Genomic DNA, 24581 nt, shown 5'->3' with positions numbered 1-24581 from the left:
TCTTGAATGGCCTTAGCTCACTCATTGAAAATCACCTGGCTTTGTATGTTTGCATTGATGAACATATAGGCTGTTTGCTCCATTCCACTGGTCACTGAGTATTATCATAGCAGTGTCATGCAGTTTTCCTGTCTATAGCTTTGTCCTGTGTTTTTTTTTTAAACTCAAAGTTGCTTTGGTATCTGAGGCCGTTTATGTATGTTATCATATGTATGTTAGGATCCACTGGTAATGTCCATTTTTTTAGACTTATTATTTTTAGTGTGTACAAGTATTTTGCCTACATGTGTGTATGTGTACCATGTGTGTTCTTGGTGCTCACAGAGATCAAAAGAGAACATTGGATCTGCTGGAACTAGAGTTATAGATAGTGGTGAGCTGCCATGTGGTACTGGAAACTGAACCCAGGTCCTCTGGAAAAGCAGCCAGTGCTCTCGATTCCTAAACCATCTCTTCAGCTCCCACTTGGATAAAAACTTGGAGATCTTAGGGACTGTGTGGGAGAAGGAGGGGGGGGAGAAGGAGAAGGGAAAGGAGGAGGGAGAGGAGGAAGAAGAGGAGGAAGAAGAGGAGGAGGAAGATGAGGAGGAAGGGAAAGAGGAGGAAGAGAAAGAAAAGGAGGAGGAAGAGGAGGAAGAGGAGGGAGAGGAGAAAGGGGAAAGGAGAAGGAGGAAGAGGAAGAGGAGGAAGAAGAGAGGAGAAGGAGGAAGAGGAAGAGGAGGAAGAGGAGAGGAGAAGGAGGAAGAGGAAGAGGAGGAAGAGGAGAAAGAGGATAGGAGAAGGAGGAAGAGGAGGAGAAGGAGGAGGGGAGGAGGAGGAGGGATACCATCAAGCTAGCAGTATTGTCTCCTGATCCATGAACGTAGGCTATCTTCACAGCCCTACCGCATCAGTGACGCTTGGCGGCTCCCATCTCTGAGTCTTGTACATTGTTTTCTAAATTGTTCCCGAGCATTTCTTTCATTGTTATCTATCGTGACATTCTTTTCTTTTTAAAAATTAATTAATTTTATGTCCCTGAGTGCTTTTGGGCACCACTGTCATGCCTAGTGCCAAGGAGATCAGAAGAAGGTGTCGGTTTCCCCCGAACTGGAGTTACAGATAGTTGTGAACTGCCACGTGGGTGCTGGGAACTGAACCTGGGTCCTCTCCAGGAGCAACTAGTCTCTCTCCTGGGATAACCATCTCTTAGCCCCATCTTGCTTTTCTTACTCTGTAGACCAGGCTAACTTCTAACTCACAGAGATCACCTGCCTCTGTCATCCAAGTGCTGGGATTAAAGGAGCACACAAGGCTTCCTGCTCATCATTGTTTTATTTCCGTTTTGTATTGTGTTTGGATTGTTTGTTGGTAAGAGGCAGAGATCTGTTGAGCTCAATGAGGTGCAGTACAATTGACCAGCTGCTCCGTGACCTGGCTGAAGCTGTTGATAGGCTCCAACAGGTTGTTTGTTGTCTACTATTGGTTCCTTGGGCTGCTCTACGCATAGGGTGATCTCACCTCTTCCTCCCATGCTGGATGCTCTTTATTCCTTTACTTGATATCCAGGGTGAGAGCATCCATATTTTCCCAACCTTGAAGTGACTGCTTTCTGCCTTCCCCATAGACAGTGATAGCTGTGGGTCCATCCAGGTTTTAATTTTGTAGATTCAGAAGTAAGAACCCTTTACTCGTGTATAAGTAGATAAAGGATTTTTTAAAAAAATATTTTATTTATTTTTATTTTGTGCATATGGGTGTTTTGCCTATATATACACCTATGTGCCACATTCATGCAGTGTTCACAGTGTCCAGAAGAGGGCGTTGAGTCCCTGGAGCTAGCGTTAAAGATGGTTGTGAGACACCATGTGGGTGCTGGGAATAGAACCTGGGGCCTCTGGAAGAGAGGCCAGTGCTCTTTAATGGCTGAGACATCGCTCTAGCCCTTAAAGTTAGCAGTGTTTTAAATTTTATTTGTTTTACACACACACACTCATGCACTCACACATGTGCGCACACACATGATTGTGTGCACATGTGTGAACATGTATGCAAGTGTCTATGGAGACCAGAAAGGATCATTGGATCCTCTGGAACTGGAGTTACAGATGGTCATGAAGAGCCATTTGGGTGTTGGATCTTCTACAAGAGAAATACACACTCTTACTGGCTAAGCTATCTTTCTAGCCCTGAGAGTTTGTTTTCAATAATCCATTCTTTTGATCTTTTGGAATTATACCAACATTTTAATGGCAATCTATTATCAAAAGGTTTATAGATGGGGCATAGTGGTATACATCTTTAATCCCAGTACTTGGAAGTCAGAAATAGATGGATCTTTGTGAGTTCGAGGCCAGTCTGGTCTACATAGCCATGTCTCCAAAATAAAACAAGTTCTCCAAATTCATGAGCACACAACTCAACTTCATTTTATTTATTTGTTTCCTTGCTTAGAGATAGCATCTTACTATGTTGTCTTGGTTCTTATTGAATGCCCCAGTTCAATGAATCCTACTGCCTCAACCCTCTGAGTAGCTGAGGCTACAGGCATGGGCCACCCATTCATTTTCCTTTCTTAAGTTCCACGGCAAACATAACTGGAGGTGAGCAGAATTTCACAAGGTGCTGTAACTAGCGGCAAGCACCTCTTTCTTGATTTCTAGGACAAATTCTCTGGGGCTAAGCACATTCTAGAAAGATCGAGAAATCGTCCAGAACCAGAGCTGGGACACGAGAGGCTCTCCAGTGGATATGTATATGATGGCAAGCGCTCCATCCCACGCTGCAGATGCACACAACCTATGTGCTTTCAGTCAGCACTCTGCTGGGCAGCCCCGGTGCTCTAGCCTATGCATTTTGCTCTGTGAATGTGTCAGATGACTGAAAGACAAGGGGCTGGTGCCTGGGAATATCTTGGAAGGCTTCCTTGGGGAAGCGGCTCCAAACTCTTTGGGCAGACAGTAGTATGGTTGTGGGGAGCCCAGGGGTGAGAGAAAAAGGAGCAGGGGAAGGCAGTGGGGCTCAGCAGTCTGACTAAACTGGAGCCTGAGGCACCGTGGAGGAAGAGAGAGGATGGCTGTGCCTGAGGCTAGAGCCCCGTCACATAATTTTGGGCGAGGTTAGGGGAGCTGCAGAATGTTGAGGGTCTCCCAGTATGCTCTTGGGCAAACACAGGCTGTCTAGGGACAAGCAGCTGCCACAGGTCCTGCCCTAGAGAGCAGATAGTCACATCAGCCTTGGGGCTGAGGGCCGCGCCTGCCCACATTCCTCTGCCTACACCCTTGCCTCCTAGAAGCCACCTGCAGGACAGAGAGAACCTAGGCTGTCTGGCCTCAGCATCCCATCCCGCTTTCCCATGGCAGCACTGGAGGATTTCCTGCCAGACGGCAGCCTGCACCCCTGCAACTGTCCTCCCTGCAAACATGACTTAGGCCTCTCTCAGTTTGCTGCTCCCTTCTTCACTCTGTCCCCTCCGGTCCCCGAAAGACCCGTCCTCCTCCTCCTGCTCATGCTCCCCTCCTCAGTCCTTGTTCTCCTTCTCTTCTGGTGGCCAGGGGAGAAAGGAGCCCTCCGTGTGCCCCCAGAAAGGCTGGCTCCAGAAGCCCTTGTGCCCCCCACCCCCTGCTGCCTGCTGGCCTCGAAGTAATCAATCTGATTGGATTAGGGTCAGGGCAACCCTAATCATGTCAAAGGTTACCCTAGGCTTTGTGGCAAGGACCACAGGGGTGCCTGGCCACCCCTGCCGAGGTGGCCTCTGTTGAACAGAGTTTAACATCTACCAGCCAGCTGGGAGGAAGGGAGCCAGCCTCTTGCGTGCATGTGTGCATGTATGTGAGCTTGTGCAGCCATGTGTTATAGAAAAGCGTGTGTGCATGTGTTTTATATATGCATGTGCGCATGAATGTCTTACGTGGGCCTGCGCACTTGTGAATATGAATGTGTTTGTGCCCATGTTAGTGAATATGTCTGTCCGAATGTGTGTCATGCATGGGCATATTTCAGTGTGCATTTGTGTGGATGTGCCTTACGTGGGTATGTGTGTAAGTATATGACTGCATGTGCTGTGTATGGATATGTGGAGATGTGTGCACGTGTCAGTGCACATATACATTTGTGCACCTGTGTATGTACTCACAGGTATTGATTATATATGTATAGATGTGTGAATGGTAGCTACACACAAATGCTCGTACATGTGTGCTCAGGTGTCTGTCTCTGTGTGGGTGTGACCATGTACACGGTACAGGCGTGTGTGCATATGTATATGCATTGAGCATGCATGTGTGAATGGGTGCCTGTGTGTATACAAGGCAAGTGTTTGCTCATATCTAATCCCAAAACCATCTGCCCTGTGTCAGCCTAAAACTCAGGATGCTAACCTGAGCGTGAGGAAGCTCTAGCCCTTGAATGCAGAACGAGGTCCTAGAGGGCTCTGCTCTTGCACCCAAAAGTAGCAGGGAGCGACCTACCTACCTACTCGGGATCAGAAAGCATTTGAAGAATTTTGAGTACAGGATGATTGTGAACCGTTTATATCCCTTGAGGCAAGCCTCAGACACTTGGAGGCAGGTACTAGGTGACTCCCCTGTATTGACCTCTGGCAAGATGAAATGGGTGGGGTGGTTGCAGGGCCAGCCTGGGCCAGAGGTAGGGGTCACAGGACGAAGGTCAATAAAACAGCTGGTCAGGCTGGAAGGGGACAAGTGGGAGGCTCACAGGATTGGGGGGTGGGGGCAGAGTCCAGGAAGCAGGTTATTAAACACTATGTGTCCTTGTGAGGGGACAGCTTTCTTTTGGCTGTGTGTGACATTTGCATGTAAGACATAAAGGCACATGGTCTGAAGCCCACAGCCGTGGAAACTAGGGTCTCTACCTGCCTGTGTACGGGGGTGGCTGTGCCTGGAGTCCTCAGAAGCTCCTAGCTGGCTTCCCTATGAGGGAGGAGCATCTTCTACCCACCTTGCAACACTCCACCCCACTTGGGGGTGGTCTCCCCAAGTCCCTAAGGACTCCTGGGGGCTCACTGCTTGTACAGGCAACCTTTATTCACTGCGAAGTCTTCATTTGGGCCTTGCTGGCCTGGACAGTGTCTCCAGCCAGAGCATCTTACCTCGTGTTGGGTGTGGTCCCTTCCTCCAGCCTGTGACATACCTCCAGGCCAGCCATACCCTCAACCCATAGTGGCTGGACTTTGTTGGGTCCCCCAAACCTCTGCCACAACTATTAGCAGAGTTGGTTGCTTTTGAACATCAGACTCTCAGTATCTGCTGAACTCACCCCAAGCCCTACTTGGCTTCTGGGCAGGGAACAACAGCTTGGCCTCTTCCCCTCCCCCAGGCAAAACCCCTTCCTGATGACTGGCCTCAGCTTCGTGGCTCCTCAGGGGGTGGTCCTCCACCTCTCTGTGTGCTCAGCCTATGGAAGGATCGACTCCAATGAGACTAGCCTGCAAGACAGCCGGAGCTTAGGGGTTCCGGAGGGACAGAAAGGGCAGCTTTTTAGGGAAGCAGAGTCCCCAAATCCAGGTTGCGACCCCTGACCCCCCCATCCGAAAGTGTTACCATTTACGATGCGTTGGGGGTGGGGGGGCTCCCCTGGCTCCGGGGGCCTCTCCGGTATATCATTAACTCTCCGCTGTGGGAGGGGGGACCCCGGCCGATATCCCACTGCGCTCGGCTCTGAGCACAATGTCCCTGCGAGGACGACAAGATTAAGCACAAGGGAAAAGTGAAAATGCTGTTGGCGATTCACACGCCCTTCGGGGTGTTGAATTAAAGCGTCTGAAAGAGGATTTCCCCTCGCGCCCGACGGCGCGGCGGGCAGCGCATACTTCCAGGTTGCTATGACTGGCCGGCGATCGCCTAATCACCGGCCAGGGGGAAATTCATATAAAATATCGCTGGCCATTGTGGGGCTAACGCGGCGTGACAGTGTCGCACAAAGCCGGATTCATCAGCCCCAGCAGGTCAGCCAGGCGCCCGGCCGCGCGGGCCCGGGCGGTGTCAGGGGCCGCGGCCACGGTGGGGCACCGGCGCATTCCGCTCTCAGGTGGCTCCGGGGCCTTTTGTGCCTCCGTGTGATTACCAAATGCCACCGCGACACCCCCTCCGGGCCGCCCGGCTCCTCGAGGCCAGGAAAAGGGCCTGGGGAAGGAGGGACGGTGGGCAGCCTTGGAGGGGAGGCGCCAGGGCGGGGCCTGGGCTGCAAGCTACCAGCTGGGGCTGCTCGGTTCTCTCGTCTGCCCTCTGCCTGCTGTGCTGAACACGGGTGGGGGAAGGGATGCCCACCCACTGAATGTGTTATGGAAGCACTTTCAGACATCGGGATGGGAATGGGATAGATAGATGGTTTGTCTTTCCTCAGCGTGACAGGAGAGTGACACTCCCAAGGGAGGTGATGCCCCATGACCTGCAGGCTCTGGCCAGTCTGAGCAATTATGGCTATGCCATAGTTGGGCCTTCTTCCCACCAGTGGTCGGATAGTGATCTCCCAGTTGGAGTCTGGAAATTGAGAGGACAGAGACCATCTGGAGGTTGTTGCCTGACAAACTCAGCCCAGGCTGCCAACCCTAAGCCTTCTGTGGTCTCCAGGAGGGTGTGGTGGATGTAATGTGCAGACATAGGTAAGGGTGAACCTTCTGTCTGCTGGGATTCCCTGGTTCTAGTCCTGTGCAGGGAAGCTTCAACAGAGATAGAGGGTCCTAAATAAACGCATACATAGCATATGATCCTAAAGGTTCATGCACCAAACTTTGGTGCACCCAATTTCAAAAATAAATAAATAAATAAATAAATAAAAATATAAAAATAAAAATAAAAATAAAAAGGTACTACTGGATTTAAAGGCACAGATTAACCTCAACTCATTAATAGTAGGCAATTTCAATAAGCCCACACACACATGCACACACGGACACGCACACAGCTCGTACCTGGTTCTGGAGAGTAGACACCTTCCATATGATTCATTTCACTTCTAGTTCTGAGCCTAGTGCCTAGCTCATTATGGACTCTCATATTCTGGATAGGTGATGGACGGATGGACAGATGAATGGATGAGTGGGTGGATGGATGATAAATGGGTAGTAGATGGATAATGAGTGCGTGATAGATGGACAGTAGACAGATAATTGAGTGGGTGGTATTTTGGTGGAGGATGGGCGTATGATAAATAATGAACTAGATGAAGGGAAAGGAAGGAAGCCCAGATAGTGATACTTTCCTTAAACCCAGTAAGAGCGCAGCAAAGCTGAGATTGTTTCTGCAGGGGGACTTTGCTCCCCACCTCCCAGGATCTGGGTGAAGAGACAGTGGCCTCAATTCATAATCCTCCCACGTCAGCCTTCCTGGTGCTGGAATTACAGGCCTGAGCCATGACACCGTTTTTGGAATTTGCTTCTTTTATAGAACAACTTCTTCAGGTAGTTTCTTTTCTTTATCTTTACCTGTATCTGATAAATAGACAGTATCTCCAGCCCTCCAAAAGCTCTTCTTAGCTCTGCCCCCAGATGACTGGCCCAGATGGGCAACACTAGTCTGTAAGAGTCCTGTGCTCAGGCACCCACCCCCTCCTCATTTGATGATCAATAGCCATTTGAAGGGTCTGATGTCATGCACTTGTTTTCTGGAGGGAGGTGTGCTCTTGGAAGCCCTCACCTTTATGCTGGCCATTTCTGCTGAGTCAACAGAAACTGAAAGGTGCTGTGTGTGCCAGGAACTTTGCTGTGGTGTGCCCCATTCCCATTCACTCTCTGCAAAAGAGATAGCTCTGGGAGAGTGCTTCATAGCTCTGGTAGAGTGGTTCATTCACCATGGTTGTCCTAAAACCCTATGGGACTCTGATGGAAGCAAAGGGTTTCCTCTCTGAGAAAATGTGTTTGTTCCCAAGATCCACGTTTTGCCTCTGACTCCTGGGTAGACCCAATCTTGTTGGATTAAAATCCCTGCCATCCTAGGATGTCACCTAAACATTCTGGAGCCTTTCCTTTCTAGGTCTCCTGCAGACATGTTCTCAGTTATTATTAAGTATCTTAAGTATAGCGAAGCATTGCAGGAATGGTGTGGAATCTCAGGTCCCTGTCTTCCTCTCCACACACACAGCCTTGCACACTGCTGTGGTACATGGTAATTGATCATGAAAGCCAACCTGACTTGGATAACCCAGGTCTTTGTGCCTCCATGTCCCTTGAGTTCCACCATCCTTCCCTTTTGTACTGCCCAAATCATCACCATTTATAGGAAGGACCTTAATCTGGCTTTAGCAGCTGCCTCCAATTCATTTAAGTAGAGACTATACATTTTTAGCAAGAAAACATTGAAAACGATACAATCTTTCCTAGGAGGTAGATGGTATCTATTCACTGCTAGGAATGTGAACTCCACTCCTTGCATAGTGTGTGATGGTGATATCTTGGGAGGTGGGGTTGGGGTGGGGAACTGCTTAAGACTTTTGGCTGCAGCTTGCCTCCATCCTTCTTTTCCAAGCATGTTCCATTTCACATTCACCTAGCCAAATGTGGGTTTGCAGCCCACAGTTCCTCCCCTGGCTTCTCAGATGGAGTTTCTGGACTACTTGGACTTTCTTACTTCTGGCCTTTATTTCTTCCCCAGCCTGTTGAAAGCCAGCTCCAGAACTTGCCCTGCCTTGACTTGATCGGGAGCCCCCACCTCCTCATTTGACAGTAGAGGAAACTGAGGTTCAACAGAAAGGGAGGACTTCCCAGCCTGCTGGTGACAGAGCTGAGCAAGAATGAACTCTTGCCTACTTCAAGTTCTATGTTGTTCTCTCCTTCTCCCAAGGACCCTTCCCCTCGAGTGTGCCTACCAGCTCCAGGCTGTTTGCGTGTGTCTTGATAAGCAGGGAGCCTGAAGGCCTTGTTCTGGGCAGGGCAAGGCCTAGAGTGCTGGGCCCCCTTATCTTTTGGAGCCAAGAAGGATGGGGGAGGAGCGTTTGGGTGACACTTGAGCTGGATAAGGTAACCAAGGCTGCCTTGAGACTTGGAATGTGAGGGTGTAGGCAGAGAAGTAGACTTCTGAGTCGCACCCAAGAGAAGGTAGCTCAAGGCCTCTGGCCCCAGACTCAGGTTCTATGCAGAAAGAAAGAAGACTGGAGTCTTAGGGGCACGAGGAGGAGTGCCTTGGCTCCTTCAAAGATCAAATAGGGGTTAGAGATGTAGCTCAGTTGGAAGAATCTTTGCCTGGCATGGACAAAATCCCCAGGTTTCATTTCCAACACTACGCAAAGCTAGGCGTGGTAGCACACAGCTGTAATGTTAACACCTGGTGGAGTTCAAGGTCCTTCTAGGCTACACAGTAAGCTCCAGGCAAGCTTGGGCTGAAGTCCCTGCCAAAAAGAAAACAAGAAAGAAAAAAGAAAAATGACGGCTCGAAGGGGTAGCCTGTGCTCTGGAATGGAAATAAACAGTGAACAAGATGCAGATCCCACCCGTGGGGAGGATCTGGACTGGAAGTGGATTCCAGAAGACAAGTCTTCCCGAGGAATAGGCACAGCTGACATGTTGGGTAGATAGTGCCCAGGACCTTGGCTGCCATGCTACAGAGTGAAGCTGGTAACACTGAGGCTGGGGTAGAGCTTGAGCCCAGGGAAGAATGAAGGCTGAGTGTGACCAGAGGCCAGTGAGTGCTGAGAAGAGGAGGAAGACAAGGCTGGCGGCAGGAAACCTTTAGAGAACTTTAGGAAGGCTGTGTATCACACTGGCTCTGGGCACGGAGCTGGGCCTGCAGTGGGTGGCTGTGTGCTTGGCCAGTGGAGGCTACTGAATACTGGGTGACAGTTCAATTGAGAGCTTCTCTGTGGTTCTGGTAGTTCCTTGTCCATCGTAATGTGGGAAGAGTGGGAAGCAGCTGGACTCCTAGATACCTGCAGAAGTTGTCCAGGCTCTGACAGTGCCCCAGGTTGCGGGCAGAACAGCTGGAGTCTGCTCAGAGATGAGAGTAAATGTGTGTTCTTTGATTCTATGTGTGGACGCTGACTGAACTTTGTGGGTCAGTCTGAGTGTGAGTGTAGTTGTTTGCAGTTTCTCTGTCCCTGTTTGGGCTTTGGGACACACAGAGTCCCGAGAGTCTAACCTCTTAGATGCTGCTTGAGGAAATATGGAAAGCTAGTGTGTGCAGGAGGGGTGAAGAGGCCACAACTTTTTATGAAAAGTCTCACAATCCCAAGAGGGTCACCCGGCCCAAGAAATCCTGCGCAGGCAGGCCTGCGAGGCTTTCTGTCTGGAATGGTTTCTAGCCGGGTGTGTAAAATCTCTGCTAGTCAACAAGTCAGATTCGTATCCATCTTACTCAGAACACCGTGCTTATCATACAGCAAGCACTTGGCACACCTTTATCTGGTGTCAAGTAGACGAGGGAGTGTCTTCTCTTAGGAAGAAACTCCTATGCACAATTGGTGTGTGTGTGGTGGGGGGTGTGAATCAATGCAACCACTATAGAAATGTTTGTGGATTCTTAAAAAATGAAAAATGGAACTACCACAAGACTCTATTTCACTTCTGGACCTATATCCAGAGAACTCTATACTCTATCATAAGGATATTTGTACCTCCGTGTATAATGCTGCTTTATTCACTATAGCAAAGAATTGGAATTAACCTAGTTGTCCATTAGCAGATGAATCGATAGTGAACATTTTGCATATATATAAAAATGGATACTATTCATCTCTTGATTTATTTTTTGCTGCCTTTTGTAGTCAATATTATATTTCGTTATCACAATATTATCATTTCAAGATCCGTCCACATGATTTGCCCTCTCAATCTGAGGCCCCTGGTCTAGACCTACAGTGGATGCCTACTGCCGGGAATAATGCAAAGTCTGGACTGTTGTTTTTCCTGTTTATGCAGACCTGTGATAAAATATCAGATATGTCAGACACAGTCAGATTTAATGACCAATCTCCAAACAGAACAGTTACAGTACAGCTGTGGTAAATCTCCTCTCTCCCCTCCCCTCCCCTCCCCTCCCCTCCCCTCCCCCCCTCTCCCCTCCCCTCCCCTCCCCCCTCTCTCCTTGGTAAGTTTTGTGAGCCCTAGGTCTACTTGGCTTGCAGCAAGCTAGGTAGTTCTGGGACCTTAATGTAGTCCTCCTTGGGACTCTCCAGGAAGACAGAAGGGATAGAGTGAATCACTCTCCATACAAAAAGGATTTAGTAGAGTGGCTTACAAGCTGTGATCTGGATAGTACAATGGCTGTCTTCCAACAGAAAGCTCAAGAATCCGGTGTTGTCCATAGACTGGATGTCTCAGCAGCTCTTCAGTATACACTGGAATCCCAAGAAATGGGCTCTAAACTCAGTGAAGGAATAAACTTACCAGGGAGAGTGAGGGCAAGCAGGCCAAAAGCAGAGGTGCTTCCATGTCCTTTGCATAGGCTGTCACCAGCAGGCATGGCCCAGATTTAGGGTAGGTTTTCTGACCTCAAATGATCCAATCAAGAAAAATCCCTCTCAGTGTGTGCTTTGCACACCGTTGATCCCATCGCTCAGGAGGCAGAGACAGGCAGATCTCTGTGTGACCTAAGGTAGCTTGGTCTACATAGTGAGTTGCAGGCCAGCCAGGGCTATGTAAAGGCTCTGTCTTAAAGCAAAAAAGCCAGACAATGTTGACACACACCTTTAATTCGAGCACTTGGGAGGCAGAGACAGGCAGATCTCTGAGTTCAAGGACAACCAGAGCTACATAGAGAAACCCTGACTCAAAACAAAAACAAACAAATCCCTCACAGACATACCCTGCAGGTTCCCCTTTAATTAACTCTAGATATAGTCAAGTTGACAACCAAGAATAGCTGTCCTGGTTGGACTTGAACTCAAAGCAATCCTCTTGCCTCAGTTTTCCACATGCAGGTATTACAGGTGTGTAACATAAGTTCTGGTTTAAAAATCTCTCGTTACCTTAATTTTTAATGTTTATTTATAGATCTAATTTTATGTTAAAGATCTAATTTTCCTTTTGTTGTTCTGAGATGGGGTATCATGTAGCACAGGTTAGCCTTGAGCTGTCTCAAGCTAAAGATGAACCTGAAGCTCTGCTCTTCAGCTTCCACCTCTGGAGTGATGGAATTTCATTATAGGCCTTCACAAGCTCACTTCAGGCAGGGCTGGGGTTTGATCTCTATTCCTTTGGCATGTCTCTACCCATTGAGCCATATCCCTAGCACACTCATTTTATTTGTTTTTTTGAGACAGCCTCATGTAGCCCAAGCTGGCTTCTATGACCTTGAATTTTTTATCTTCCCGCTTCCTCCTCCCTGATGCTGGAATTACAGAGTGTACAGCTATGCCCCAGTTCATGTGCTGCCAGGGATGTGAACACAGGGCTCCATTCATGCCAGGCAAGCACGCTAGCAGCTGAGCTGCACCCAAGGCCCTACTTCTGTTAGCATAATTGTAAGTATTTTTAAGGTGCTGTGCAATATTTCAGTATAGGATTATGTTTTTTAAATGACCCAATAAGGGTTCTTAACATGTCCATCAAGAACATTCAAAATCCTTTTCAAGTGATTTTTAAAAATACGATCACTTGTCCACTGTCCTCACATGACTGTTCAGTGGCACACCAAGATCCCTTAACCATCATCTGAAATTCAGACCCACTGATCATCTTCCCTCCACCACCGTCCCAGGCCCTGCCTCCGTAAGTAACCCATTCCACTTCCTGCTAGGAACGGAGTGCTTTTAGATTCCACACCTGAATTAGAACATGAAGTTCTTGTCTTCCTGTGCCTGGCTCATTCACTTATGTCCTCTGGGTCTGTCAATCCTGCTGCAAGTGACAGGGTCTCATTCTTTTGTAGTGTAGCCTTGGCTGCCCTGGAACTCACTCTGGAGACCAGGCTGGCCTCAAACTCAGAAATCCACCTACCTCTGCCTCCCAAGTGCTGGAATTAAAGGCATGCACCACCACTGCCTGGCTAGGGTCTCGTTCTTATTTATGACTAAATAACATTTCGCTGTGCACACTACAGAGCTATCGTAACAAAGCACATACATACAGTGCTGGCATAAAGGGACACACACAAGCTGACGACTCAGGACAGCAGTTCGAGAGCTAACTCCACATAGTCCCGTCCAATTGTTTTTTCAGCAAAAGGTATGAACGTACATTGGAGAAAAAAGTCTCTCTGACGAATGGAGCTGGGAAATTGGATATCTCTATCTACGTAAGAACAAATTCAGTCCCTCCTGTTTCCTATGCACAAAACCCAACTCCGTGTAAGACCTGAAACTACTGGGACAAAAAGCATAGGCCTGGGCATGGTGATGATGCCTTTGATCCCTTTTGTGAGTTCGAGGCCAGGCTGGTCTGCATAGAGCATCCCAGGCCAGCTTGAGAGATAGAATGATTCCCTACCTCAATAACAACAACAACAACAGCAACAACACACACACACACAAACACACACACACACATACACACACACACACACTCACTCACTCACTTAGGAAAAACACTTGGGTCATTTGGGTCAATATTCTTCATAAAAGATCCTCAGAAGAGCAGTGGTGAGACCCTGTGAGCACTGAGTTCTCCTCTCTTGGCCCTGGTTTTGGATTCCTGCCTTTTGGACTACAACCCTCCTCACCTGGCCTCCATAACCCCCTATCTCCTTCCTCTGCAGCCACCCGGGAGTCAGCCTTTGTCCATGCCATCGCCTCCGCTGGAGTAGCTTTCGCAGTGACACGCTCCTGTGCAGAGGGATCAGCTGCTATCTGTGGGTGCAGCAGCCGCCTCCAGGGCTCCCCAGGCGAGGGCTGGAAGTGGGGCGGCTGTAGTGAGGACATTGAATTTGGAGGAATGGTCTCTCGGGAGTTTGCCGATGCCAGGGAGAACCGGCCGGATGCCCGCTCTGCCATGAACCGTCACAACAATGAGGCTGGGCGCCAGGTATGTGCACAGAAGCCCAGGGCTGTAGAGCAAGGGCTGCTTTTTCACCGGGATGTCCAGTGGGGCAGGACAAGGGATAGAGGGGAGGTGCTCTTGGTGACCAGGCTGCTCTGCTTGCCTTCTATCAAGGGACATTGTGCCCAGCTGTACCTCAAGTGTCCAGTGTGCTCCCAGAGAATGCCAGACTCACCTGTGGACATAGGGTTCCTGGAAGTAGACAGGTGGCAGAAGTAGCTGCAGAGCACATAGTCTCTGAGGATTCCGCGATGAGGAGATGTCCATGAGAGGACAAGACGTGAAGGGAGGAGAAGAGGGATGGAGGGCAGACACGTATAGTAGGTACAGATTGAACTGAGATAGAGGGTTAGAGTGATAGAGATGATTGATACAGGCTACTGAAACAGACGAGAGGGTGAGAGAGGGGAGGGGAGGGGAGAGAGAGGCAGACAGACAGACAGACAGACAGACAGAGAGACAGAGAGAGAGGAGAGAGACAGAGACAGACAAATAGAGAGATAGAGAGATACAGAGAGATAGAAAGAGACAGTCAGGCAGACAGAGAGAGAGAAGGGAGACAGAGATAGAAAGACAGAGACAGACACAGAGAGAGACAGACAAAGATATAGGAAGACAGAGAGAGAGGAGGGAGAGAGACAGAGACAGAAAGACAGACAGAGAAAGGCAGACAGAGAGACACTCACAGAGAGAGATTATCACAAGGATCTGGAAATACAGAAGGGAGCCATGCTAACAGAACGCTGTTGAAGGTTCCCTCCCTCTGACCAGGTTATACCTGGATCTCAGGAGCTAACACTGGGATTTCAGGAGAAGCAAAGGTCTGAACTTTCATGCACAGACAGTGTTTTACCACAGCAGCTCATCTTCAAATACGCTTAGCCTCCCTCACCCAGAGAGCCCTGCTTCCCTTCTCTGAGAGTCCAGATAGGTAGTGCTCAGCGGCATAGCAGAGCCAAGAACTGAGTAATGGGCTGGAGAGCGACCTCGAACCATTCAGGAATGCATATCATCAGGTGTCAGGTATGGAGAGAAACAGAGCTGACTGTGGGGGTCAAAACAGAGAGACTTCTTCACAGTGTATTTTAAAGGCATTTTAAGCTAGGTATGATGGTGCAGGCCTGTAATCCGGACGCACAACAAAGGCAGGGCAGGAGGATGAGAAGTTCAAAGTCAACCTCACTATGTGTTTGAAGCCAGTCTCATACTTAAGACCTAGTCTCAAAAATAAAGAAGAGAAAGAAAAGGAAAGAAAAGGAAAGGAAAGGAAAGGAAAGGAAAGGAAAGGAAAGGAAAGGAAAGGAAAGGAAAGGAAAGGAAAGGAAAAGGAAAGGAAAGGAAAGGAAAGGAAAGGAAAGGAAAGGAAAGGAAAGATACTGTAGCCAGGCACCTGCCTATCTTTCTCTGTAGCAGACATTCAGAGATGTGCTTTTCTGAGGACAAACTGTCACAGTGAAACTTACTTCCATACATAACGAACTTCAGACCTTTGACCTCTTCCTAAAGCCCAACACTAGCTCAAAGGCTCTGACCCTTCAGACAAAGAACAGGATACTCTCTCTGGAAAACCCAGCTCTTCCAGCATGAACAGAGGGGTGCCTAGAACAGGGATCACTTTACAGTGAGTGTGTTGGGAGTGACAACTGCCTCCCACCTGCAGGAATTTCCAGAAAGCAATGTGGGGTGCAGGGGTAGTGGTGCAAGTCTTTAATCTTAGCACTCCAGAGGCAGACTAGTGGTTTTCTGGGTTCAAGGCCAGCCTGGCCTATCTAGAGAGTTCTAGGACAGCCAGGATCTCTGAATTTGAGTCTAGCCTGGTCTACAGAATGAGTTCCAGGACAGCTGGGCACAAATTTAATAATGTAAATACATAATAACAACATTTCATCAGGAGTTTTGAAGGGTATGTTCACGAGAGACAAGGGAGGACATGAGGAGAAAGGCAAAGACATAAGGCAGGAGCTTTCCTAGAACTGATGTTTTAGACCACACAGGCCGGACTGCAAGGATGGGGATAGAGAGAGAGATGACTTGGGTCAAGAGCTCTTGATGTGCTTTTTAGAGGAACAGCATTTGGTTCTCAGCATCTACACCAAGGGACTCATAACTGATTGTAACTCCAGCTCCTGCTACCTTCTGGCACATGCACACACATGGCAGCACCTTAACACACACACACACACACATAAAACATTTTTAATCTACAAAAATAGGGAAGCCATCTTCCCCAAGATGTATTATGAAATTCAGAGCACAACCTAAAGAAACCCTCCAACCTTCAAAGAGACCACTTGATGTCCCTGCAAAGGTTGAGGGTGGGAGGAGGAGAGCAACAAGAGCATCATTGGAAGCTAGAAGAAATTTGAGCAACACTTTGGGATTCCGAGTGATAAAACGATTTTAATCCAAGAATTTTATTCCCAGCCAGAGTATGAAAGATTTGCTTTTCTACTACATTAGAAAAGGTTTGACTTTAGACAGTATCATTTCCCAAGGTTTACCAGGTGGCTGTGAGTACGTAGGGGTGTGTGTGTGTGTGTGTGTGTGTGTGTGTGTGTGTTTCCCAGTGTGTGTGTAGAAGTTAGGGGACACCTTTCTAGAGTTTTTTTCCTTCTTTCCTTTTTCTTCCTTCCTTTGTTCCTTCCTCTCTCTTCTCTCTGTAGTCTTGCCTATCTTGGAACTCACTCTGTGGACCAGGTTGGTCTCACACTCATAGTCTCCCTGCCTCTGCCTCCTGCGTCTGGGATTAACCATGTGTGCCATCACTGCCCTGCAGAAGTGCTTTTCTTTCTTTCTTTCTTTCTTTCTTTCTTTCTTTCTTTCTTTCTTTCTTTCTTTCTTTCTCTCTCTCTCTCTCTCTCTCTCTCTCTCTCTCCCTCCCTCCCTCCCTCCCTCCCTCCCTCCATCCCTCCCATCCCTCCGTCCGTCTCTCTCTCTCTCTTTTTCTCTCTCTCTCCTTCTTTCTTTCTTTCTTTCTGTTTCTTCGAGGCAGGGTTTCTCTGTATAGCCCTGGCTGTCCTGGAACTCACTCTGTAGACCAGGCTGGCCTCGAACTCATAAATCTGCCTGCCTCTGCCTCCCAAGTGCTGGGATTAAAGGCGTGCGCCACCACCGCCCTGCAAAAGTTGCTTTTCTTATTTGACCATGGACTTCCTGTGATAGGACACGGGTAACTAGCTTAGTGGTAGATCTTTACCCACTGAGCCACCTTACCATCCCTTTAAAATTTTTTTTTCTTTTTTGAGACAAGGTTTCATGTCTTCCAAGCTGACTTGAATTTTCAATGTAGCCATCTTCCAACCTCTTGCTTCCACCTCCCAAGTGCTGGGACTGCAGACATGTACTACCACTTTTAGCTTATGAGATGCTGGGGATCCAGTCCAGGCCTCCATGCCCAGCACGCAGGGACCCCATCAACTGAGCTTCATCTCCAACCCTGGCGATTGGACATCTTAAAGATTGGATTGCTTAGAGAGGAGAAAATACAGGGCTGACCCATAACGAGTGTGTTAATCACATAACAGAAAGTTGTATGGGAAAGGAAATGTCACCTTAGAGTAAGCCTGCTAACACAGCCAGAACCGTGGGCAGTGAGTACTGAAGGGAGAGATCACGCTACTGTTTTCAGGGCGGGAACGGGGAGGGTTTGGCTGTATAGTGGGAGGTAAGAGGGCGTAATAATTTTCACACTTCATGGTAAGAAAGCAACAGAAAATACCTCCCATTCAAAAATCAAGACACAGCAAGACAAGTGCTGTGACAGCCCGCATACCACAAGGCACTTCCTTGCGTGGTCAGGAAACACACCACACAGGCAAGCACCGGCCCCATCCCTGTTTTAACAGCAGGTCTCAGTGGCTATTGAGATTCTTGACCAAGTAAAACAAAACCAAGAGAGACTGAAAAAGGAGAGATGGCAAGAGTCTCCTCTCAGAAAGCCTGGCTGCAAGAGAGAGGGATGTGGGCGCTGGACTAGCTGGATAAGCCAGGCATGGTGTTATTCTTCCATGCCCATGGGCCAGTTTGATAGGCAGGAAGGGTAAAGAAGCAGTGGAAAGTCAGGTGAGGTGCAAGCAGGGCCGAAGCCAGAATGATCAGAGCATTAAGCCCATGCTGTCCAATATGAAACCTTGCAAGCCACAACCTGAGCTGCTTGGATAGTTACTAGCTCTCAGGTAGTTATAGTGAAAGGATAGCTAGAGCTGGACGGTGGTGGCACTTGCCTTTCATCCCAGCACTCTGAGACAGAGGCAGGTGGATCTCAGTGAGTTAGAGGCCAGTGGTCTACAAAGTTCTGAGACAGCCAGGGCTGTTACACAGGGAGACCCTGTCTTGAAAAACAAAACAACAAAAAAGAATACACTGAGAGTTTGGAGAGATGGCTCAGTGGTTAAGAGCACTGACTGATCTTCCAGAGGTCCTGAGTTCAATTCCCAGCAACCACATGGTGGCTCACAACCATCTGTAATGGGATCTGATGCCTACTTCTGGTGTGTCTGAAGTCAGCTACAGTGAACTCATATACATAGAATAAAAAAAATCTTTTTAAAAAAAGAATACACAGTTAAAATACACTTGGAGTCCTTTGAAAGGCAGTCTTACGGTGTAGCTCAGACTGGCCTCCAGCCCTCAGTACCCCAGCCTTAGCATCTCCAGTGCCACTGTGATTGTTCATAGTCATGCTCCTCCAGCACGCTGGGCTGGCTTTGATCTTTCATCACTCTCTCCTCCTTCTGTCCATTTTATGACAAATGACCTGTCACCATAGGGAAGGCAGTGGCCAGTGACACGTGGATATAACCCATGTCTCAGACTCATGGTAGTTTTACAGAGCAGGTGGGAAGCAGGCAAGGTCCTTGAGAAGGAAGCTTCTAGCAACCTAATAGTTTCCTGCCTCGATTTAAAATGTTTTAACTGTCATGGTAATGGAACAGACTTACTGGGTAAAATGAGACCTTCAATATGTGAACATAATGCACTGTGGCCAAGCAGGCTAGGAAGCATCCTTATCGCCTGAAAAATCATTTCAACTAGGCATGATGGTGCTTATCTGCCATTCCAGCACTTGGAGGCACAGACAGGAGAACTGCCACAAGTTCAAGGCTAGCCTGAGCTATGTCACTGAGTTCCAGACCATCCAGGGCTACATAGTGAGAACCTGTCTCAAAATGAATTTTTTTTTCTATTTGAATGTTCAAAACCTACTCGTCATTTTGAAGCAGTACTTTGTCTACTGTGGTGGACGCTTTGTGCTATAGAATACCAACAGATATCTATTCCTCCCTTCCAATGATGACCTCTTCAAGCTCCTACTACTTCTTAGCATTGCCACACTTGGGACCCAGCATCCAGCATGAGAACCTTGGCCACAGCCAGATCTAAACAGTAGCTAACCCCATGGCCAGCTTGTTATTTCAGTAGTGCAGTGGATGTTGAAATTATGAATGCAGTATCCTGCATGTGTTTCCTACTTTGGGACTTAAAAGACTCAGTGTGTGCTTTGCACATAATGGTGCTTGTTGGAATGTAAGAGGAAAGACACCAGGAGCTGTCCAGAGCAGATGCTTACAGCCTGGGCAGGAAGGCTACATGTCTGGGGCAGAGGAACTGGGATGGTCCCTGTGGTGGAGGGGGCTTGGAATCTGAGGGCAATGGACAAGGCCCCCTTGTCCCCACGCATTTCCCTACAGAAAAGGAGGTAGGAGTCCCTACTTCTTGAAACACCTATTTCCTTCTCTGTAAAGGGAGCAAGGTCTACATTGTTCAGAGGGAAAGCTGCTGTCCATCCCGGCCCTGTGAGTATAGGGAGCACTCTAAGCAGCCCAGCTCAATCTTCACACCGTAGCATATGCTCTCCACATTGTCCCTCCAGCATCCCCAACCTGAAGCTCCCTGCTTCCTGTACTCCGTCCTAGACACTCCTGCAAAGAGAATTAGCTAGGCCCACAGGAAGAAAGCAGCTCCCAGGCTCCTGAGGGCTTGGATCTGGCAGAGAAGACCCAGGTCACCATAGAGAAGATAGTAGCACTAGGTGACCAAAGAGAGGAGTCTGGGGGCAGGGGCTTATGGAGAAGGTGGGCTGCAGAGAGCAGACCCCCTGGTTGAGCCGCGCTAGGGACCAGTGCAGACACAGGCTTCTGTGCTTGCCTCCTCAGGCCATCGCCAGTCACATGCACCTCAAGTGCAAATGCCACGGGCTATCTGGCAGCTGTGAAGTGAAGACCTGCTGGTGGTCGCAGCCGGACTTCCGCACCATCGGGGATTTCCTCAAGGACAAGTATGACAGTGCCTCGGAGATGGTGGTAGAGAAACACCGAGAGTCTCGTGGCTGGGTGGAGACCCTGAGGCCACGTTACACGTACTTCAAGGTGCCGACAGAACGCGACCTGGTCTACTACGAGGCCTCACCCAACTTCTGCGAACCTAACCCCGAAACCGGCTCCTTCGGGACGCGTGACCGCACCTGCAATGTGAGCTCGCATGGCATAGATGGGTGCGACCTGTTGTGCTGCGGGCGCGGGCATAACGCGCGCACTGAGCGACGGAGGGAGAAATGCCACTGTGTTTTCCATTGGTGCTGCTACGTCAGCTGCCAGGAGTGCACACGTGTCTATGACGTGCACACCTGCAAGTAGGAGAGCTCCTAACACGGGAGCAGGGTTCATTCCGAGGGGCAAGGTTCCTACCTGGGGGCGGGGTTCCTACTTGGAGGGGTCTCTTACTTGGGGACTCGGTTCTTACTTGAGGGCGGAGATCCTACCTGTGAGGGTCTCATACCTAAGGACCCGGTTTCTGCCTTCAGCCTGGGCTCCTATTTGGGATCTGGGTTCCTTTTTAGGGGAGAAGCTCCTGTCTGGGATACGGGTTTCTGCCCGAGGGTGGGGCTCCACTTGGGGATGGAATTCCAATTTGGGCCGGAAGTCCTACCTCAATGGCTTGGACTCCTCTCTTGACCCGACAGGGCTCAAATGGAGACAGGTAAGCTACTCCCTCAACTAGGTGGGGTTCGTGCGGATGGGTGGGAGGGGAGAGATTAGGGTCCCTCCTCCCAGAGGCACTGCTCTATCTAGATACATGAGAGGGTGCTTCAGGGTGGGCCCTATTTGGGCTTGAGGATCCCGTGGGGGCGGGGCTTCACCCCGACTGGGTGGAACTTTTGGAGACCCCCTTCCACTGGGGCAAGGCTTCACTGAAGACTCATGGGATGGAGCTCCACGGAAGGAGGAGTTCCTGAGCGAGCCTGGGCTCTGAGCAGGCCATCCAGCTCCCATCTGGCCCCTTTCCAGTCCTGGTGTAAGGTTCAACCTGCAAGCCTCATCTGCGCAGAGCAGGATCTCCTGGCAGAATGAGGCATGGAGAAGAACTCAGGGGTGATACCAAGACCTAACAAACCCCGTGCCTGGGTACCTCTTTTAAAGCTCTGCACCCCTTCTTCAAGGGCTTTCCTAGTCTCCTTGGCAGAGCTTTCCTGAGGAAGATTTGCAGTCCCCCAGAGTTCAAGTGAACACCCATAGAACAGAACAGACTCTATCCTGAGTAGAGAGGGTTCTCTAGGAATCTCTATGGGGACTGCTAGGAAGGATCCTGGGCATGACAGCCTCGTATGATAGCCTGCATCCGCTCTGACACTTAATACTCAGATCTCCCGGGAAACCCAGCTCATCCGGTCCGTGATGTCCATGCCCCAAATGCCTCAGAGATGTTGCCTCACTTTGAGTTGTATGAACTTCGGAGACATGGGGACACAGTCAAGCCGCAGAGCCAGGGTTGTTTCAGGACCCATCTGATTCCCCAGAGCCTGCTGTTGAGGCAATGGTCACCAGATCCGTTGGCCACCACCCTGTCCCGAGCTTCTCTAGTGTCTGTCTGGCCTGGAAGTGAGGTGCTACATACAGCCCATCTGCCACAAGAGCTTCCTGATTGGTACCACTGTGAACCGTCCCTCCCCCCTCCAGACAGGGGAGGGGATGTGGCCATACAGGAGTGTGCCTGGAGAGCGCGGAAAGAGGAAGAGAGGCTGCACACGCGTGGTGACTGACTGTCTTCTGCCTGGAACTTTGCGTTCGCGCTTGTAACTTTATTTTCAATGCTGCTATATCCACCCACCACTGGATTTAGACAAAAGTGATTTTCTTTTTTTTTTTTTCTTTTCTTTCTATGAAAGAAATTATTTTAGTTTATAGTATGTTTGTTTCAAATAATGGGGAAAGTAAAAAGAGAGAAAAAAAATAAGTTTGTGGTTTGTTCTAGATTTTCCCTTTTATTAACAAGCATTAGGTGTGCATACTAATGGAGTTTGGTATGGAATTCTTCGATGATCCTCCCCACCCCCAAGGGTAATTCACACCTCCCTGTCCCTTATCACTTGTGGGTCTGCACTATGCTGAGAACCTGAACATGCCAACTCAGGTTCAGGGTCCCAGAGCCAAGTAGAGACTGTCGACAAGCCTCCAGGGAGGGATGTGGGGTCAGAATTCCAAGAAAAGAGAATTGAAATAGCTAAGTCAAGAAAAGAGCCGGTCAACTGTAGAAAAATCTGGAACAGGGTAGATCTGAGAGCTTGAATAGAGGGGTGCAGGTGGGTTAAATTTAAGCAAGTATGGGAGCGGGGGAAGCATACAGTAGTTAGGATACTTTGGTAGTTCCAGTGAACAGATGAAAAGTCACAGGAGAAGAGGCTTAACCAAGACCCCCTCACACGCTGGGGATGCAGAGGAGACGTGGAGCAGATCGCCTCCCTGTGACTTCATGCTCTCACAGCCCATTCCCCAGAATCATGTATTTAGGGTGGGCAGCCCTTGGTATTTGAGGACAGTGGCCTGGCTTGCTGCTGCTGGCTTCTTATGTGTAAAGTCAACAGATCTTAGACTTTAGTCCTCAGACCCTGTCACCAGGAATGTTTCAGATTCTCACCCAAAGGAAGCAATGGGAGGGAGGGATTTTTGCCTCAGGAGCTGCCATGTTCCCACTTGCTTTCACAGGGGCGCCAGGGCCTCAGTCAAGACAGGCAAGGATAATCATCCTGTTGGCAAACCAAATGATGGGGCAGGTGTCAGGGCGCCCTGGGAGTGAGGCTAGAGATCTCTCACAAAGCCATACTTCTTTTAAGGCCACACATCTGCCCAAGCAAGCCTACCATGTCTCTGCTCCTCTCCCTGGTCCCCCATCTCCATCCCCATACTGTCCCCACCTCTGAGTCCTATTCTGATGTCCAGATGCCAGGGCAAAGGATGCCCTGCAAAGCTGAGAGCAGCAGTCCCAGTCCTACCTCTCAAAACCCAAGCTGAAGCCGAGTATAGCAGTGCACGCCTTTAATCCCAGCACTCGGGAGGCAGAGGCAGGTGGATCTCTGAGTTACAGGACAGCCTGGTCTACAGAGTGAGTTCCAGGACAGCCAGGGCTACACAGAGAAACCTTGTCTTGAAAAATCCCAAAAAATAAAAAATTTAAAATTTAAATTAAAAAAAAAAAAACAGGGGGAAAAAAGCCCAAGTTGAGCACAGTCATTGTTCTTGTGTCCCATTTATACCCCAACCCAGATCCAAGTGATTTGAAAGCCAGTTAGAAGATGGCCATAAGAATAAGCCTAGGAAGTGTCTTATGATGTCCAAGGTCCTTTAGCTGTCGTGATACATCATGACCTCATGAACCTTAGAACTAGGAAACCCTGCTGGCCTCTAGAGGACCAAGGGAAAGGATCTGAAATATAGTCACTGTTGACATAGGGGAATGCTGGTTAGGACAACCAGGAAGATCATTAAGTGTCCTCTCAACCCTCCCAGGGGACAGTGGGACTGCCTGTCCCAGAAGAGGGGAAGATAATTCCCAGACCCTAAGAGCTGGGAAGAGAGGCAGTGAAGTGAGAGGAGAAACAGGCAAGGCCCTTCTAGACCCATTTGATTCAACACTGTAGAGTTGGTCGGTGATGACAGCTAAAGCCGAGGCTGCTGTCCACATGCCCTGTGAATTTGTCCACAGGCCTGGTAACAGAATACTATGTCACACTGCCTGAAACTCTGAATGCCACTTGTCAGAGCAGGCTGCCACTGGTTTTATGGCAGGACCACTTAAGGGGGTCCTTAAACCTTCAAAGCAATCACAAGCAGGCCTAAGACCATACTAGACTCACCTGTATCCTTAAAGAAGAATATTGAGGAGCCTCCAGGTCTTGGGACATAAAGATGAGACCAGGCATGGCTCCACTGCATGCTCCAGGCACATCTTTTGTTCACCAACCCACTGGCTAAGCTTTCTGATCTTCCAGAACACAGATTCAACCTGTAGCTGCTGATCCATGGTCTGAGTCAGCTCAGTCCACCACACTAAGATTCTAGACCCTCCGTGGTCACACTGTCATATCTAAACACCAATGTGCCCAGAGTCCAAGTAGGGTACAAAAGGAATAGCCAGCCTGGCTTGAAGGTATTGGCCTATAATCCAAGCTGCCCCAGAAGCTAAGGCAGAAGGACCACAAACTCATGATTGCCTGGGATACAGAACAAGGTGAAGATCAGCTAAAGTGATTGAGTGAGACCCTGTCACCAAATGAAAAGTGATAAAGAACTGGGGTGTACCTCAGTGACAGAGGACTTTCCTAATGTGTGAGGCTCTGGACTCCACCAAAGCACTGAAAAGAAAAAAAAAAAAATCACAGACTGTGAGGGATGCTGACAGCTAA

General features: G+C 49.0%; 1 protein-coding gene across 1 annotated transcript in view; it reads left to right on the top strand.

The window, feature by feature from the left end:
- Wnt3a (wingless-type MMTV integration site family, member 3A) overlaps positions 1–22132 on the top strand; it is a 42716-nt gene extending 20584 nt beyond the window's left edge. The window contains exons 3-4 of the mRNA NM_009522.2: positions 13623–13888; positions 20059–22132. Of these exons, the coding sequence (NP_033548.1) occupies positions 13623–13888; positions 20059–20538 (746 nt within the window). The 3' untranslated portion in view covers positions 20539–22132. The remainder of the gene's footprint in view (positions 1–13622; positions 13889–20058) is intronic.
- Positions 22133–24581: the final 2449 nt, after the last annotated feature.

Source organism: Mus musculus, chromosome 11 (genome assembly GCF_000001635.26).
Source record: "Mus musculus strain C57BL/6J chromosome 11, GRCm38.p6 C57BL/6J".
NCBI classification, from domain to species: Eukaryota; Metazoa; Chordata; class Mammalia; order Rodentia; family Muridae; genus Mus; species Mus musculus.
The sequence above is the reverse complement of the archived record's forward strand: the minus strand, read 5'-3'. Positions and strand labels throughout refer to the sequence as shown.